The 15,839-nt window shown below is 36.2% G+C and overlaps 1 protein-coding gene across 1 annotated transcript in view; it reads right to left on the minus strand.

The window, feature by feature from the left end:
• ADAM10 (ADAM metallopeptidase domain 10) overlaps positions 1–15,839 on the minus strand; it is a 51,865-nt gene that overhangs the window by 29,241 nt on the left and 6,785 nt on the right. The window contains exon 2 of the mRNA XM_072870176.1: positions 10,345–10,495. Within this exon, the coding sequence (XP_072726277.1) occupies positions 10,345–10,495 (151 nt within the window). The remainder of the gene's footprint in view (positions 1–10,344; positions 10,496–15,839) is intronic.

The following is a 15,839-nucleotide window of genomic DNA, read 5'->3' on the forward strand; positions in this document are numbered from 1 at the left end:
CTACTTCCAAGAATTAACAACTTTACCATTGTTTAAAGTTTGGTGATTTGTTAATCATAAAACCCCATGTATTACATGAAACCTACAGTAGAGAAAGTAAATTCCATTTTTATGGCTATGCAGAGACATCTTAATGTACTATTACAAGTGTCAATGAAATTAACTGCACTGAAGAGATGCCAGTTTACAGGTAGGAGAGACTCCAAATTGTAATGACTGATTCAAACAAATGGTTAGTTGGCAGGGCTATTCCCTAGCCTAGCTACACATCAGGCAGAAGATGAACTATTTCCAGAAAAATAATGCTTCTTTTATTTACACACTTACTACCTTGCATAAAACATTGCCCAGTAGTAGTGGTCTCTAGAACAGAATTAAATCAATTAAGACCAAGTTTTGACCTTGGTTATTTGTTACTGCTCCTGTCTTAACACGTATCTGAAAACTGATATGGTAACAGGCCACTACTTGGTTACTGTATGGTTGCTTATTTGGTTGAAGACAATTTTTGGTAAAACTGTTTATACTGTTATATAATCTGCTTTGATAATAAACTACATCTTATTCATTAATGGCAGTACCCTAAAGACTATCAAGAGGTAGGTTTTTATTTCACTTTAGCTTACCTCAGAGAAACTATGTCAGATTTGCAAGTATGTAGCATAGCAACTCAGTGACAATTAAAGAAAAAAAAATAGTTGAGAGCATCACGCTTAGCTAAAACCCAGTAGTTTCCCATGGGCTCGAGCTATGTCAATCCTATGCTCTAATCACAGAGCAAGTACTTTAAAAAAAAACAACAAACACTGTGTGTATATACTGACAGCACTTGGTAAAATTAACATAAGGGTACACATGTAAGAGTTAATACTTAATCTATTATTCAATTTCTTTTTAGTATGAGTTACCTTCTAAGATCAGTGACTTTGCCATGATGGAATGTCCAATATATTGGGACACTGATAGCAAGTCTGCAGACTTTTCCAACACTGGCAGAAAGAGCTATTATCAGTGGTACGCAAAAGGGCACTTGGTGCTTTCCCTTTCCTACCTTTCCTCAGAGAAATTGCTGTAACCAGTGGCAGGCTGAGTAGGCAGAATCACTCAGTGACCAGAGGAGATTGTTTAAAAAAAAAAAGGGAGATGGAGGAATTACTCCACAGCTGGAAGAAGTGTCTGGGAAAAGGAAACAGAAGGTGATGGGTTGGTGGCAGTACGGAACGTGACTCCAGTACAAGCACAGTTCATTTAGGTCCAAACTCTTTTCTCCTCAGTCGGAGCCAGAAAAGTCTTTGCAGCTGTGCCTCCATGAGCCTCCTCACAAGTCAGAATCTAGAAGATACTACTCTGCTTGAGGTGCAAGTCTTTTATCCTTACCTTTCCCATTTAAGAAGTCAAAGACTCTCTTCTCTGAAAAATGGAAGAGGGTCTATAAGTGGAAGGGGAGAATAATTTGAGCCCTTCTTTCTAACTGCTTCCACATGAGGCATGCCAAAATCTAAACTCAGTTCCCACAGACTGTCAGGCTCATTCCAACCCTGAACTATATTAACTAGAAGACAGCTTAACAACTTAACAGTGGATTTAAAGTACTCACAAGCTAAGTCTACAGAACCATCACACTTATGGACATTATTTTTTACACTGTTTTCACTTACTATTAAACCCACACAACATATTCCACCATCATTTAACTGACAATTCCCATGGTCCTGCTACTGACACTAAAGAAAACATATCTTTGAAACAGCACATGATAGGATCTCCAGGTTTATCATTCTATTACCCACCTAGATGCAGACAGAGGGTATCATCCTCTAGTAAGTACTTATCTAAAAAACAATCTATAGCATTGCAATGCTCAGCAATCCCAGCTAGAATGCTTACAGCTTGTGTTTGTTTTCCATTGACACCTCTAGGGTGACACTTGTGATTGTGCAGAGATTTTTTCTGACCTTCAGAAGTCAGACTTGCTAAGCTTGTTATTCTAGAAGAACACAACTGAGGATGCAGCCTTCATACTAAACAATTTGCCACTGATTATTCTTGATATACATAGTTGCAAACACATAAGCTAGCTCAGATAACAGAAACCATCCAAGCAGGATTACAAGTAGCTACATGTTGGCTAATTTACAGTCTAAGAAAGTCAGTCAAGTATCCCTCTGAGTCCTGAAGAGTATGGTGTACAGATTTTAAGAGCAGAATAGTCTTTACCCAGGGTTGATTTTCTTTTTCCCTTTCAGTAAAACTTCTTTGGGAAGTTAAGTGCAGATTCTGCCACTCAGTTTCCTGCTTATCCAAAATAACTTTCCCATTTCTATTTACATAAAGTTGAATATTTATATGCAATGCCATATTCTAATGTAATTCAAAAACATGAGATCAAAAAAAGAAAACAGGTAAAGATGTACTAGAATAAAATCACAAGGCATCAAAGTTACTACATGAATTCAAACTAAGAAACTAGTTTAGAAAGAAGCTTTCTTAGTGAAACAAATAAAGACATAGAAAGAAGAGAAATCTGCTAGCTGATAATTAATGTGAGCACATATGAAGCACATAGCTTACATACTTTCATTTAAGTCTACTAGTTTCCATTTTAAGAACATGGCTTTTTGAGAACATGGCTATGTCTACACAAGTTTGTTGGCCAAGGAGCAAAGTTCTAAAGCATTAATACCAATTTTAGCAGCTGGGAAACCCTGCACCTCAGCTGGGCAGTCTCACCAGTCCGATGCCACTGTACCAGGCATTTCCTAGAGAAATCTGAGTGAAACTCCAAATGCCTTTTTTCCCCCCCCCGAGGGCTACATGTATTCCAGCTCACCATATTTAAACCTATAAAATGCAAGATATTTAACCCACAGATCCAGCCTCTAAAATATTTTTTAGATTAATTTCATTTAAAAAATGAGTAAGAACTCAGGTCCCTGCTTCCCAATTCTCTGCAAGATAAAATTGCTTTACCTACAAGCACCAACTCAGGGTGGTTTTGTGTTGGTTTTTTTTGGTGGTGGGTTTTTTTTTGGTGTTTTTTTTTTTTGACAAAACAGGTGTAGAAAGTGAGACCTGATTCATGGGTCTCTTGCCTGGCAAGTTATTTGTCAAGGTATGTAACTTAAAAGGTACAATGATGGTGATGATTGAAGAACGGTCACAGAGCACTGAATGAAGCTGAAAAGACTACAGTAAGAATGAAAGTGATTTTTATTTTTTTCTTTTTAAATTCAGGACAACCTAAAATGAGTTGTAGTAAGCAAACCTTGCAAAAAATTCACCTAGTAAAATTCATGGAAATAATTCATATAAGTTTCACAGAAGCCCACCAGTCAGTCCTATTTGATGACCACTAAAACAACCTATTTAAGAAGTTAGTCTGCTTAGGAGGGTGTTTAAGTACACATAGAACTGAAAATCACACACAACATAAATTTTCAGATTAGTCCAGTAACAGTGAATCTGCTTTATGTTCTGACAGACTCACAGAATGTAGAAGACAAAGCCATTTCATGAACTGAGTACTATGTTGTATGCACAATTACAAAGGTACTTAAAAATAAATGTCATAAAAAGAACATCTAGCATTTAATAAAAAACCAGAAGGTGACAATATAAAGTCCTCTTTAATCCAAGAGTAACTAGCTCAGTTACTTCAGTCTATCTCAGACAGCATGGCAGCATGCTCACATCACCTTTGAAATTCAACATATCAGATATGATTTCTGTGCAGGCAGCCTCCTTCATTTTCATAACGTACTCAAATACAGTCAACAATCATCTTGTTTAAACACAAAGATTTAACAGCTCTAAATAAGGAAGGCAATACAAAGGATTACAGACTACTATAGAACCAAGAATAAACTCATACTTAATTAAGAACTCTGAAATTTTGTGGTCCACTCCTACCATTCAGGACTGTACCAGAAAGCTCAACTAATGTATGACTGATAGCTGTTCAAAATAATTATGAAAGAAATACCTGCACAGAAAAATCAATATTAAAGCCAATCAGCAAACACTGCTTCACAAACATACCTTGTCAAATGGTGCAGGGAGCACAGATTAAGACCCAAAGCCACACAATTTCACAATATGCAAGTTCTCATTGTTATAAAAGTTCCTCTGCTCAATGCAAAACATTGTAAAAGGTAGTAGAACATTTAAGAACCAATCATTTATTGAACTTTATTCCAAACTGAGTGACAGTTAAAGCATTTTTACCTAGCAGCTGACTCACATGGTCACTCTGCAACATATTATAGCTTTACACTGCATTTTCTTAATAATAAAGACATTGTAGAAAATTTGCTCATTAACTACAGGAAAAAAAGGTTACATGCAGTGCACTACTAGTAGCAGTGGTGAGACTGGTGCAGTTTTTTTCCAGCTGCTTATTGATCAAACACTACTCTCGGCACTTTGACATAACCAGGCAAAATAACCTCAAGTGGAAGCTTGCCTTACAGCATCTTCCTGAATCCTGGCACCCAGTGTCACTTTTGAAAGCACTGATAGGCACTTTAGCTGTCAAGTTATTTGAAGGAATAATGATCAATCTTGGTGCCCACTGGACTTGCCATGTTAGGCACATGCATACTTTAGCCTTTTTATATAGAACCATTAGGACAAAAATTCTCCCCCCTCCTTCCCTCCCCATACAAACCCAAGAAGGATAGGATAGTAAGATTTTTCTAAACTCCCTCCCCTCCAAACGCCACTTATTGTTGTAGTTCTAAAGTTACAGAGCAGAGCTGGATGCATGCTTTTTTCAATACATAGGGGTACGTCCTTGTAGTGACGCAGAACAGTAGGCAAGAACATTCTGGTGAATAAGACAAGGAAAGTGTTGAATGGTCACCAAGGATCACTAAAAAATGACCAGTATCACTGATTTTTAATGCACTGGAAGCAAAACTTGTTTTTCATCATTAGTTAGAAGGTATTCAAGTTTCTGACTATCATAATGCAAACCTCTACAAGCATTTATGCAGACTGATCTGAAAATGATATAATAGTCCATTACATTTTGGAGCACAGTAGAAGAAAGTAAGTACTTTTGAGTCCAGATGAACTGTATAAGTTGGTGGAGGCTGAAGAATAGGTTATTCCAGTTGCACCAACTGACATAATCATCTAATATTTACAGGATTTTACCCCTATATTGAGCTAGTTTTTAAGATTTGAATATGCTGGGCTAAAAGAATCTGGACTTAGCAGCTGTGACTTGTAAGCCCAAATTAAAACATGGAGAAGTATTTTTATTAGTGAAGCCCATATTCTTAAACTATCTCAGAACAACCTAACAATATTCAACAACCTAACAATATTCAACAACCTAACAATATTCAACAACCTAACAATATTCAACAACCTAACAATATTCAACAACCTAACAATATTCAACAACCTAACAATATTCAACAACCTAACAATATTCAACAACCTAACAATATTCAACAACCTAACAATATTCAACAACCTAACAATATTCAACAAGCAAATGCTTTAATATTCACAAGCATAACCATATGAAAGGTCTTTTTATTTGTATGGCTTACAAAGAAGTGATGTTGCAAGCATTTCCAGTAACAGTTTTCCTATTATAAGGATCATATATAGACCATATATTCCAACAAACATGTCTGAACTTAACAAGTTACAGGTTTTTTTTAAAATAAAATTTTACATAAAAATCTATGGAGAACTGTAGCTAAATTGCAAAACATCTGAAAGAAGTTCTCAATGTATCTTTAATTTAATAATAAGCATGTGTTATAATGTGTTCAGGTACCACTTGAAAATTCAACTGTTTACTCAAGTTGCATAGGCAACTTTCCCAAATGAGAGTCATCAACTAATCCAGGATAAAGCAGTAGAAGAGGGGATGGGTGATTAATAGGACAACTTAAGAAAAAATTAGAAAGCATAAGTTATTAGGAATGCATTAAATAAAAAGTTGACTGACAGTACAGTTAAACACTACATAGATGTAGTTCCTTTATTCTGAATGCATCAAGGTCTCAGGAATTCAGTTTCGTCATTAGGTAAAAAGGTATAGTTCAGGGAACATCAGATGTCAGGCAAGTTTTTCAAGCTCTGTCCTCAAAATGGAATCGCTACGAATGAAGTATCCAGTATATTTCTGGCATTCTACAGTTGACAGGAATTTAGTTTAAGACATTCTACAATTAGTATATTGCAAATGTTTATACTGAAAAAGCGAAGAAAACTTTCCAACTTCTCTGCATGGGAAGGGTTGTGGTCAGTAAGGCAACAAGTGCAAGTACACATTTTGTGACTAAGTTTTGTGACTGGGTATAAAATACAATGTCAGTTTTAGTGATGTCCCAACTTCATTTTCAAAACTACTGACGTTACCTTGACATGCAAAAGAAAGTTATGCCATATTAAATTCCTTCACTGTATCTCAAGCTGGTGCCAAAGGCATTGCTCTTCTATGAATCATTCTATGTATTTCTGGGTTGGGTTTTTTTGTTTGTCTGGGGTGGGTTTTGTTTTTTTTTTGGGGGAGGCAGGGGTTGTGGAGTTGGTTCAAAAGCTACTTTATACCAGGAACTTCATTAATATTAACACTGTGCATTCATTATCTTTGTACAAACCTTCCCTGGACTCAAACAGCACCTTAAATTAACTCACACAAACACTCAATATAAACTGGCAGGTGGAAGAGCTATGATACATAACCAGGATTGTTTTAAAACTTCGTATTTCTTCCAATTTGAAGCATTTTAGAAATGAGCACATTTTGCACCACTGGTGAAGCAATGATGTCAACTCATCTAAACTACAGGGTTTATGATTCAAAAGAATTAAATAGGTATCCATAGCTTAGTTTTAGCAATTTTAACTGCCCTATTAAGCTAGCATTTCAGCATTGAATAGTGGCTGGTTTGGTTTAATTCATTACATCTGCCATAATAGGTTGTATTTTAGATTACCCAACAATAAAAGTTTTGAAAAATGTCTGTTCTTAACAGTATACTGTGTAGCATTTAACTTTCAGATGAAGGTTAAATAAGACAGGGTTTCTCAATGATGGCATGTTATACAGCCATTTGTAGAACTACTGAGTCTGGTGTGAAAAAAGGTAGCTTTGGGTTTAATTCCATCATTACAGTATCTATTTCATTATTAAACTGTTATTAGCCCATGGTTAAATGGTCACTTTAACTTGGTATAAATCTATAATATTTAAATTTCATTTTTATCTTTTTCAACAAAAGGGTACTATGAAATACAGTTATTAAATCTAAACAGTCTACTGAAAAGGACAGATGCTACTTACACAATCATAAAATACTTGTAGCTGCCAGCCTTTTTCCGGACAATGAAACTCTTAAGTTTGATGAATGCTTATCTGGCATATGGCAGCACTGCCACTGAGAAGGGTAGTACTGCATCTTCCCTCTCACCACTTCTGCTTATTTCTGCACCCTTTCTTCTTACAGCAAGTTTGCTTATATACAAAATTGAATGACTAATTAATCTGGCTGAAAAATAAGCAGCCAAATCACTTTCCCATCTTGACTGGCCATGCGACCAACACGTGCTTCCTCTGGCACAAATGGAAAGATTAAGTTTATAAAGTTCAAACTGGTACCAGAGATACAGCGTAAGAACTGTTGTGGTCCAGCTAGCTTCACTTTCTATTTCCAGCAGTGAATAGGAGTAAATATTAAGACAGCTTTTCCACTGTTTCCTGGCTACAGAAGACAGCCATTTCATCAGAAGCCAACTCAAAATAGAACATTATCATTTCAGTACTTGTAAGTAGCAGCTGTTTAGTATCTTCATTAAGTTAAGGAGACGCAAGTTAGACAGCTGTATGCCAATAAACCTTTACACATGGACAAAGTTTTAACTACCATTTGGTATAAGGCCATTCAAAAATTCAGGTTTAAATTTTCAGAATCTCAAACCTCACATTGACTGAATGCCTTTAAGTTTCATCACCTCTATTTAAATAAAACAGCACTTTAAGAGTCCATGGGCTAAATCTAAATGGTTTAAGTATTTTGCAAAAGCTTTATTTCCTACCTTAGCACAAAGTAATTAGAATATTTGATAGAAAGGTTTTAATGTTGTCATTCTCAGTGATGACATACATCAATTATAGTTATTCACAATAAACTAGCTATAAATACAAAAAGGCGATCCTATTTATAAAGTCTTTCAAACTGCTACACACCTTCAAAGCTACTAAATAGACTGTATGAAGTAAAACACCATTCACTTGATACTTCCTAATTCATATTTAAAGAAAAATGAAAATATTTTGTAAGACGACACTCAGATCGATTAACAGGAATTTGTGGACTAAATTTACAGCCTGTCAACCACCCTCTCTTCCACTAAAATGAAGCGTTAGATGTGTCACAGGAAACTACCAAAATCCTAAATTATGAACTGGTTTGACCTTATAGCAAGTTTCCATTCAGCCGCCTCAGTTAGTGATGGATTTGTGCCTCACAGCACAGGGATTTCGAATCAATTCCACATATAAACACCAACACTTTGCTTCATGAGTAACAGTAGCTGTTATCAAAATCTTTATAAACCTGTTTGTCTAAGGTCTGGTGTGACTAAGATCCATGAAGTAAGAGAATAAATCTTTTTTAGACCTCATTATCGTAGGTACAGTTAACATTTTTACATGATAAGGATTTTCAGCCCACCTTAACAACACAGATAGAATGCACAGGCTAAGCTAAGAGCTCTGTTTTACAGAAGAGTATTTACCAATGACAAGATGAACCTGCTCAAGTGGACTGAAATGTGGACTGCTCCCAGAAAGAATGGTCTCATCTTCCCTCCATCACCCCTTCAAATCATACTGTTTTTTTTTTTTGCCAAATAATTTTCAGCTGGATCAGTTCCCTATTCCTTGCATGGTTTTAAGACTACTAGTGCTAGCACAAAGATGATGCTGGGAATGCGGTCAGGCCTGTTCCTCTCTTTGGTAAGCCTAAATTAACCATCAGCCTGCAGCTTAAGAGTGGTAGCATTAGACTGAAACTAAACTTCACTGTCTTGCAACCTTGCTGGAGATTTAAATTAAAAGTGGAGAGGTTTACAGTATGAGGAGCCTCTGAAGCATTCTACTCTGCATTCTTGTTTATTAGAACAATTTAATAGTGAAGACTAGAGATTGCCTGTGAAGATACATCAGAGCCAGCAGCTATATGACTCTTCTCTAAATAATAAAATCCCCTGGACTAAAAATCACATCCAAAAGTGTGGTTTTAAGGACAGGACTTCAATTTCAGGATTTGCGTTGCAATTCTACAGCAGTTACAAATACAATCCTAATGCTAGCCTTTTGGAAGCATGCACTGAAATTCAGTCATTACAACATACACCTCCAGTAGCAACACTTCATTCCCTGAAGAAATTACAAGCTGGCACAGAAGCAGAACACTTACTCATAAAACAATATTCCAAACACAGATTCAGAAGACCTGGTTTTACCTTTGCTCTGTCAAACTTCCTATGTTTCTACATATGGCTAGCAATTATTTATCAAGTTCTAATTACTTAAATTGTAACTGAAATAATTAGAAAAGCAAGGGCATTACATTTTCCTAAAATATATTAAGACAGTGGTGCTGCAAAGGAGAGAGTCAAAGAAACAAAGATACAGACACAAATATTTTAACTTTCTTCCTGTTTCTCCTTGGTTATACAAAAAGCAGGCAATTCTGAAGTACAAAGAGATCTTCCCAGTTGAAATCTACAAATCATACTTCAGTTGCTCACACTGAATATGTAACTTTTGTATTGGATCTTACAATCTTACCTGTTAAATGCAAGGCAAAGCAAGTCTTGTAACAGCAATTATATTTTCCCCATGTCAAATAATTACTAAATTCCACAATAGCACAGAAAATGGATGACACCATTACACACAAAACGGAACACTTTTTTGGCCTATTTTGTAATTTCAAATGCAATTTGAAATTTTACTTTTTCTCAATTAAATCTCCTCTGGCAGTTTGGCATATTTTTTGTAAAAAAGTGCCAAAGCTGCATTATAAACTCAGAATCAACTACCATTCTATTCCCAGTATGATTCCATTGTTTAAGCTTCAAAGCACATTAAAAGTTGCCAGTAGAAGTTTGAATGAGTGACTACAAGCAACTATTTCACACCTACACTGGACATCAGAGCAAATACTTCATAAAAACTGTAAGCACTGCATTTTAGTGTATTCTAGCTAACATTAGTTTGATGACTGTATTTCACTATTTACATTTCGCTATGATTAAAACACATATATGAATAAAATATTTAAAACAAATACCTTTTAAAATATCACTAACCTTCCATGAGCATGAAAATCTAGGTGCAAGAACTGATCCTCATGCGATACTGCTCTTTTGGCACGCTGGTGTTTTTGGTGTAACAAATCCACATCGTAAGACAATCCTTCATAGTGTCTAATGTACTTATTTAGAGGATTTCCATACTGGCCTGAAAAGAGAAAAAAAGCAAGGTTTAGCATGTCTGAGAAATTATTAAGGTTACAACCACACTACCAGGTATGGCAGATCTGTGGTGCAAAACGGCTGGTGATGAGGACCAAACTTCCACATTATACGTATTTTAGCTTTTGTTTTTTCTCCCTTGTACACTTCAGATTCATTCTACTCTAGTCCCACAGACTGAATGCACACTTGCAGTTAGAGTGTATTAGGTGGACCTTGGAAGGCATCTTCCACTTTAATTTCAATCAAAATGAGTATAGTTAATTTACTCCAAAACTACTGCACAATGCAAACTACATCACTGTAGACAGGAATGCTTGAGAGATGTTTCAGAAACGCATGCCTGATCCAAACATGAAAAGTGCAACAGCTGAACATCTTTCTTCCAGTTCCCTAGAAGACCTGTACTTCCAGTCTCACTCTACACTCATGACACCGAAGTACCTGCTCAGAATGTTTATATTCCACATGCCAAATATCCAGAAAAATTAAGAGCAAATCATGCCACCTAGCAACACAACATTTTGTATCACATAGAATGTTCCATCACATGGAAAAGTTTTATTAAAGATGTATCTCCAAAGACGTAGATTCAGTTCAGTCTGCTTTGGACACTTCCTTATAAGCTAATATTTCTGACTCACATTAAGAGTGCATGACAGAAAATGGGGAAAGATTTTGGTCCTCCCATCCTGATGGAGGGAGGGACATGCAGAACTGACCAGAGGCACTAGCATTTGAAAGCTCTTAATAGATCTATAACATGCATACAGAGGACCACCATATCAGCCCTGTATCTACACTAGACATTAGACATTACTATAACACAGTATTTTTCACTCTAAGGTTAGCATTAGTGGGTAAATAACAGGACAGAAAGCTCCTTGTGCTGCCCAGAAACCCATCAGATATACTGCTGATATGTACTTTTGCCTACCAAACAGCCAACAGGCCAGTAATGACAAGAACCAAAACAGTAAGGAAGTTAACATAGCATTATTTTCCTCCAGACAAGGAGCCACTATATCCATTACAGACATTTGGTTAATTCCAATTTTGGTCACTTCTTCCAAATAAGTACACAGTTTCCAGCCAGGATTCACCTTCTTATTAGTTAACATATCCCAAGCAATCATAGATATGTATGCACAATAAATTGACAGTATAGCATGTATTTCAAGAGAAGTATATTTTAATATCCTGACCACCACCAAGGTCTCCATCCCCTGCCTCTGCACATTCAACACTGATACTCTTCACAAGTTTTACCACACTTTTATATCAAACACCAGCACTAGAACATTATGCATAAAAAAATATTTCATCTACCTGCCAAAAGTAAACACAGATGTTGTGGAAAGAATTATTAAGAGGAAGTGATTCAGTAACTGTTATCAGAGACCAAAAAAGATAGTTAGAAGTTCCAACAGTAGAAAATAATGTGGAGAAATAGAAAAAAACCAACCAAAACCACCACACAACTTGTGGAACAAACCACTGTGTCTTTGCAATGGAGGTGGTGCACACAGTATGTTTTACATACGCAGTGAAAAAAGGTTTTTAAACAGTTTCTATTTAAAATAACCAATCATAAGGAATTAATTTAGATATCTATATCTAGAATCTACAGACAAGAGTGAGAATTTCAGAGGTTCTCATTTCAAAGCCAGATTATATATGACCCAAATTATGTCATGTTTCTTGATGTACTAAACATTAAAGCCAGCAAAGAATTAAAGATATTAAGTGATGCATAATGTTTCAAAACTCCAATAAGTAACTGCATGTTTTGATACATAACTTTTATCAGTAGCTGGCACGCAAATGTTCAACCTGTTTGAAACAAAGCCTTGCAGTATCCTTCTATACACTTACCCAACAAACTTACAATCCTTTCCTCTTGTAACTCCACAGAAGCAACTGTTTCTGAAGAACAAACCAACTATTCATTACAGAAACTACTTTGTGTGTCAAATCATTCAAAAGTAAGCACCATCTCCTACAGTTTTATTATGCAAAAAGTCAAATTTTCTTTTAAGCAGCCTGTGACAGCAATATATTGCCAAATGTATTTGTAGAAGGAATGTTTCAGCACTGTCAATGTTTAGTAAAAATTTCCATACAAGTTCTTCCCTACGTGACCCCTTTGATAAAGCATATTCCAAAACTTCAGAAGGTGTTTCAGTGAACTATATGGTTTTTTTTGAAACAAGTTGGCCCTAGCTTTTTAGTTCACTGAGATGCAATGCGGTGATACAAAGCTAAACTGAGTGCAGTAAATGTATCATCATCATTTTTACTAGCTGTAACACATCATCTTTCACAAAAAGGACACAGAAATTCACTGTTATTTATGAAGAGACAGACCTGACGTAAAACCTGAATTGTCTATTGAAAGCTGTGGTATACAAACACAATCTTATCTACACTAAGAACATGAAATTAGAATACAAAACATGCAATTTGCTGGTTTTCCAGTTTCAGGTTGAATCGGTAATCTTTAAACATATCCTCATGAAGACTGTAAGATCTGTTTCCATATCATAGGGACTGCATTTCACAGTGCTTACTACTACATTCTGAAGGTTGGGCAACCACAATCAATGGTATAACATTAAGCACCAGTTTCTGCTTCAAGGATGTAGAAACTTTTCTTTTTTCATTTTGTGTTCTGTTACTTTTTCACCATACGTTGTTCTTACTTAATTGTGTGTATGCAAGTGTTTGCTCCATGGTTCCTGGCTCCTCACCTAGCTTCAAAGCCCTCCTTCCTCAACCTCCTCCTTAAGGAAGGGAACAAATCATTCAGTTTGTGCTTGATTTTTCAAGAACCTGACATGGGCTATCATCTTTTTTTTCCTCCTGAAAAAATATCGAAGTACAGCATTTGAGAGATCAAATAGAAAGTAAAATCTGCAATTTTCTCCAGAATTCTTAATTCTGTAAGAAAAGGCAGGATATCTCATAATCACTTTAACCTCAGACCAACCTAAATGTGGGAATTCTCAGAGATTTCATGCAGCATTTTTCTTCAGATATCTATGCCAACAAGGTCCAGGGAGACCCAATGAAAGGCAAATGTATCTGTCCTGGTTTCAGCTGAGATAGAGTTAATTTTCTTTATAGTGGCTGGTATGGAGCTATGTTTTGGATTTGTGCTGAAAACAGTGTTGATAATACAGAGATGTTTTAGTTGTTGCTGCACTGGTCAAGGACTTTTCAGCTTCCCATGCTCTGCCAGGTGCAGAAGAAGCTGGAAGGGGACACAGCCAGGATAGTTGATCCAAACTGACCAGAGGGCTATTCCATACCACATGACGTCATGCTCAGTATATAAAGCTGGGGAAGAAGGAGGAAGGGGGGACACTTGGAGTGATGGCGTTTGTCTTGCCAAGTAACCATTATGCATGATGGAGCCCTGCTTTCCTGGAGATGGCTGAACACCTGCCTGCCCATGGGAAGTAGTGAATGAATTCCTTGCTTTGCTTCGCTTGCGTGCGTGGCTTTTGCTTTCCCTATTAAACTGTCTTTATCTCAGCCCTCGAGTTTTCTTACTTTTGCTCTTCCGATTCTCTCCTCCATCCCACTGCGGGGGGAGTGACCGAGCGGCTGCGTGGTGCTTAGTTGCTGGCTGGGACTAAACCACAACAGTATCCTAAAGCTTTGCCTCAGTAGCGTTACATTTTCACAAAGAAAAAAATCTGTTATTGTACTAAGAATACAATTTCATAAGCAAAAATACAAATTTACCTTTCCCTGTATTTATTGTCATGAGGTCTTCTTTAAATTAATACCACATACTTCTCAGTGTCTGTTTCTTTTCAAGGGATTAGAATGTCTGACCACCAATAAGCTCAATGAGCAACACAAAAGATGACTAAGTAAATTAATACTTCAAAATGCATCACTTGCATTTAGCAGCAATGTGCACAAGATGATACTGCCATATATTTTTAAATTTCAAGTAATGACACACTGCAGATAAACCACATTCAAATTTCCTCACAGTACTGTAGGCTTCTGCAAATGTTGACTCTTCATCATTGACTGCAAGTACAGTCCAATAACAAAACTTTATTCTAATTTCTTCTCACTCTTAGTCTCAAAATACAAGTCCATTCTCATCCAGCTTTCCAGAAGCCTCTTAGGTGTCTTAAACATTTATAAAATTTGTGATTTAAGCAAGCCTACATGAATTCTAATCCAAATAAGACACAGGACAAATTCAAAGTTTCAGCTGCCAGCATGAGGAATTTTAAGGATGAAGGATGTTGTCTCTGTCTGATGTTTCTCTAATCACTTCCAACACAATCCCACAGAATGAAGCAGAAACACCTCCTATGGCCCAAGAACTTCTATAAACCAAACAAGATTAGCCTGAGTCCACTTGTTATATCAAACTGATACACAATATACATTAGCCTGACTACAGGTACATGCTTTCCAATTCCAGGTATATGACCGAAAAGTGTCAACACTAAAGAAAACAAGCTTCAAAATTAACTGATATAAGCTAAAACTTAGCTAAAGTTTTAATTTTAAAATGAAGCTAAATCTAGAATATGATACTAATAACTCACTTTAAAAATTTTATCAAAACTAAGGAGTTAGTACGCTGCAGAATGTGTAAACTTCTGTGCTTCATAATCCTAAGACTATTTAAAAAGTTAAATTGTCTTCAACTTTTCTGTGGTAGGAGGCTTCTAATAATGTATTCCTTAAATTGTTATAGGCCATTTTTTTCTCAGTATCACAAGGTACTCTTTGAATAGCTTCAGGCACCTAGAAAAAAAGTTGTAAAGCATGACAACTTACTGAAGACCCAGTAATGCTTTGCACCTGATCAAGGTCTCATGACCATGTGGAAAGCTGAGAAACTGCAGTCAACTGAGTCACAAAGAATAGTTTTTAAGTGCTAACTACTGTGACAAGACAGCAAAAGACTATTGACATTAAAAAGCTTTATAACTGTTCCCTCTGCTAAGCAAAAGCAGAGAAGGTTTTAAGCAAAACCCGTTTTGCTTAACCAAAATGTATACACTTTCTGTGATCACACAGGGAAACGATGCTATTTCTTTTCCTTTTCTCCAAAACTCAAAAAACTCCTTATGTTTTAAGTACTCTCATAGTGAATACTTAACACAAACACTCTTGCTGCTCTCCTCTTGCTAAACCAAAGCAGCTGCATATCACCTAGAGTATATGCTATTTCATAGCTTTTCTAAAAAGGGACTTCAGACAGGGTTGAAATGAAGGCTTCAAAATGAACATTTACTTTCACTTCCAGAAGCAGGTATAACATTAACATTGCTATAGCATTCAAAGTCTAC

This window comes from Ciconia boyciana, chromosome 8 (genome assembly GCF_034638445.1).
Source record: "Ciconia boyciana chromosome 8, ASM3463844v1, whole genome shotgun sequence".
Taxonomy (NCBI): domain Eukaryota; kingdom Metazoa; phylum Chordata; class Aves; order Ciconiiformes; family Ciconiidae; genus Ciconia; species Ciconia boyciana.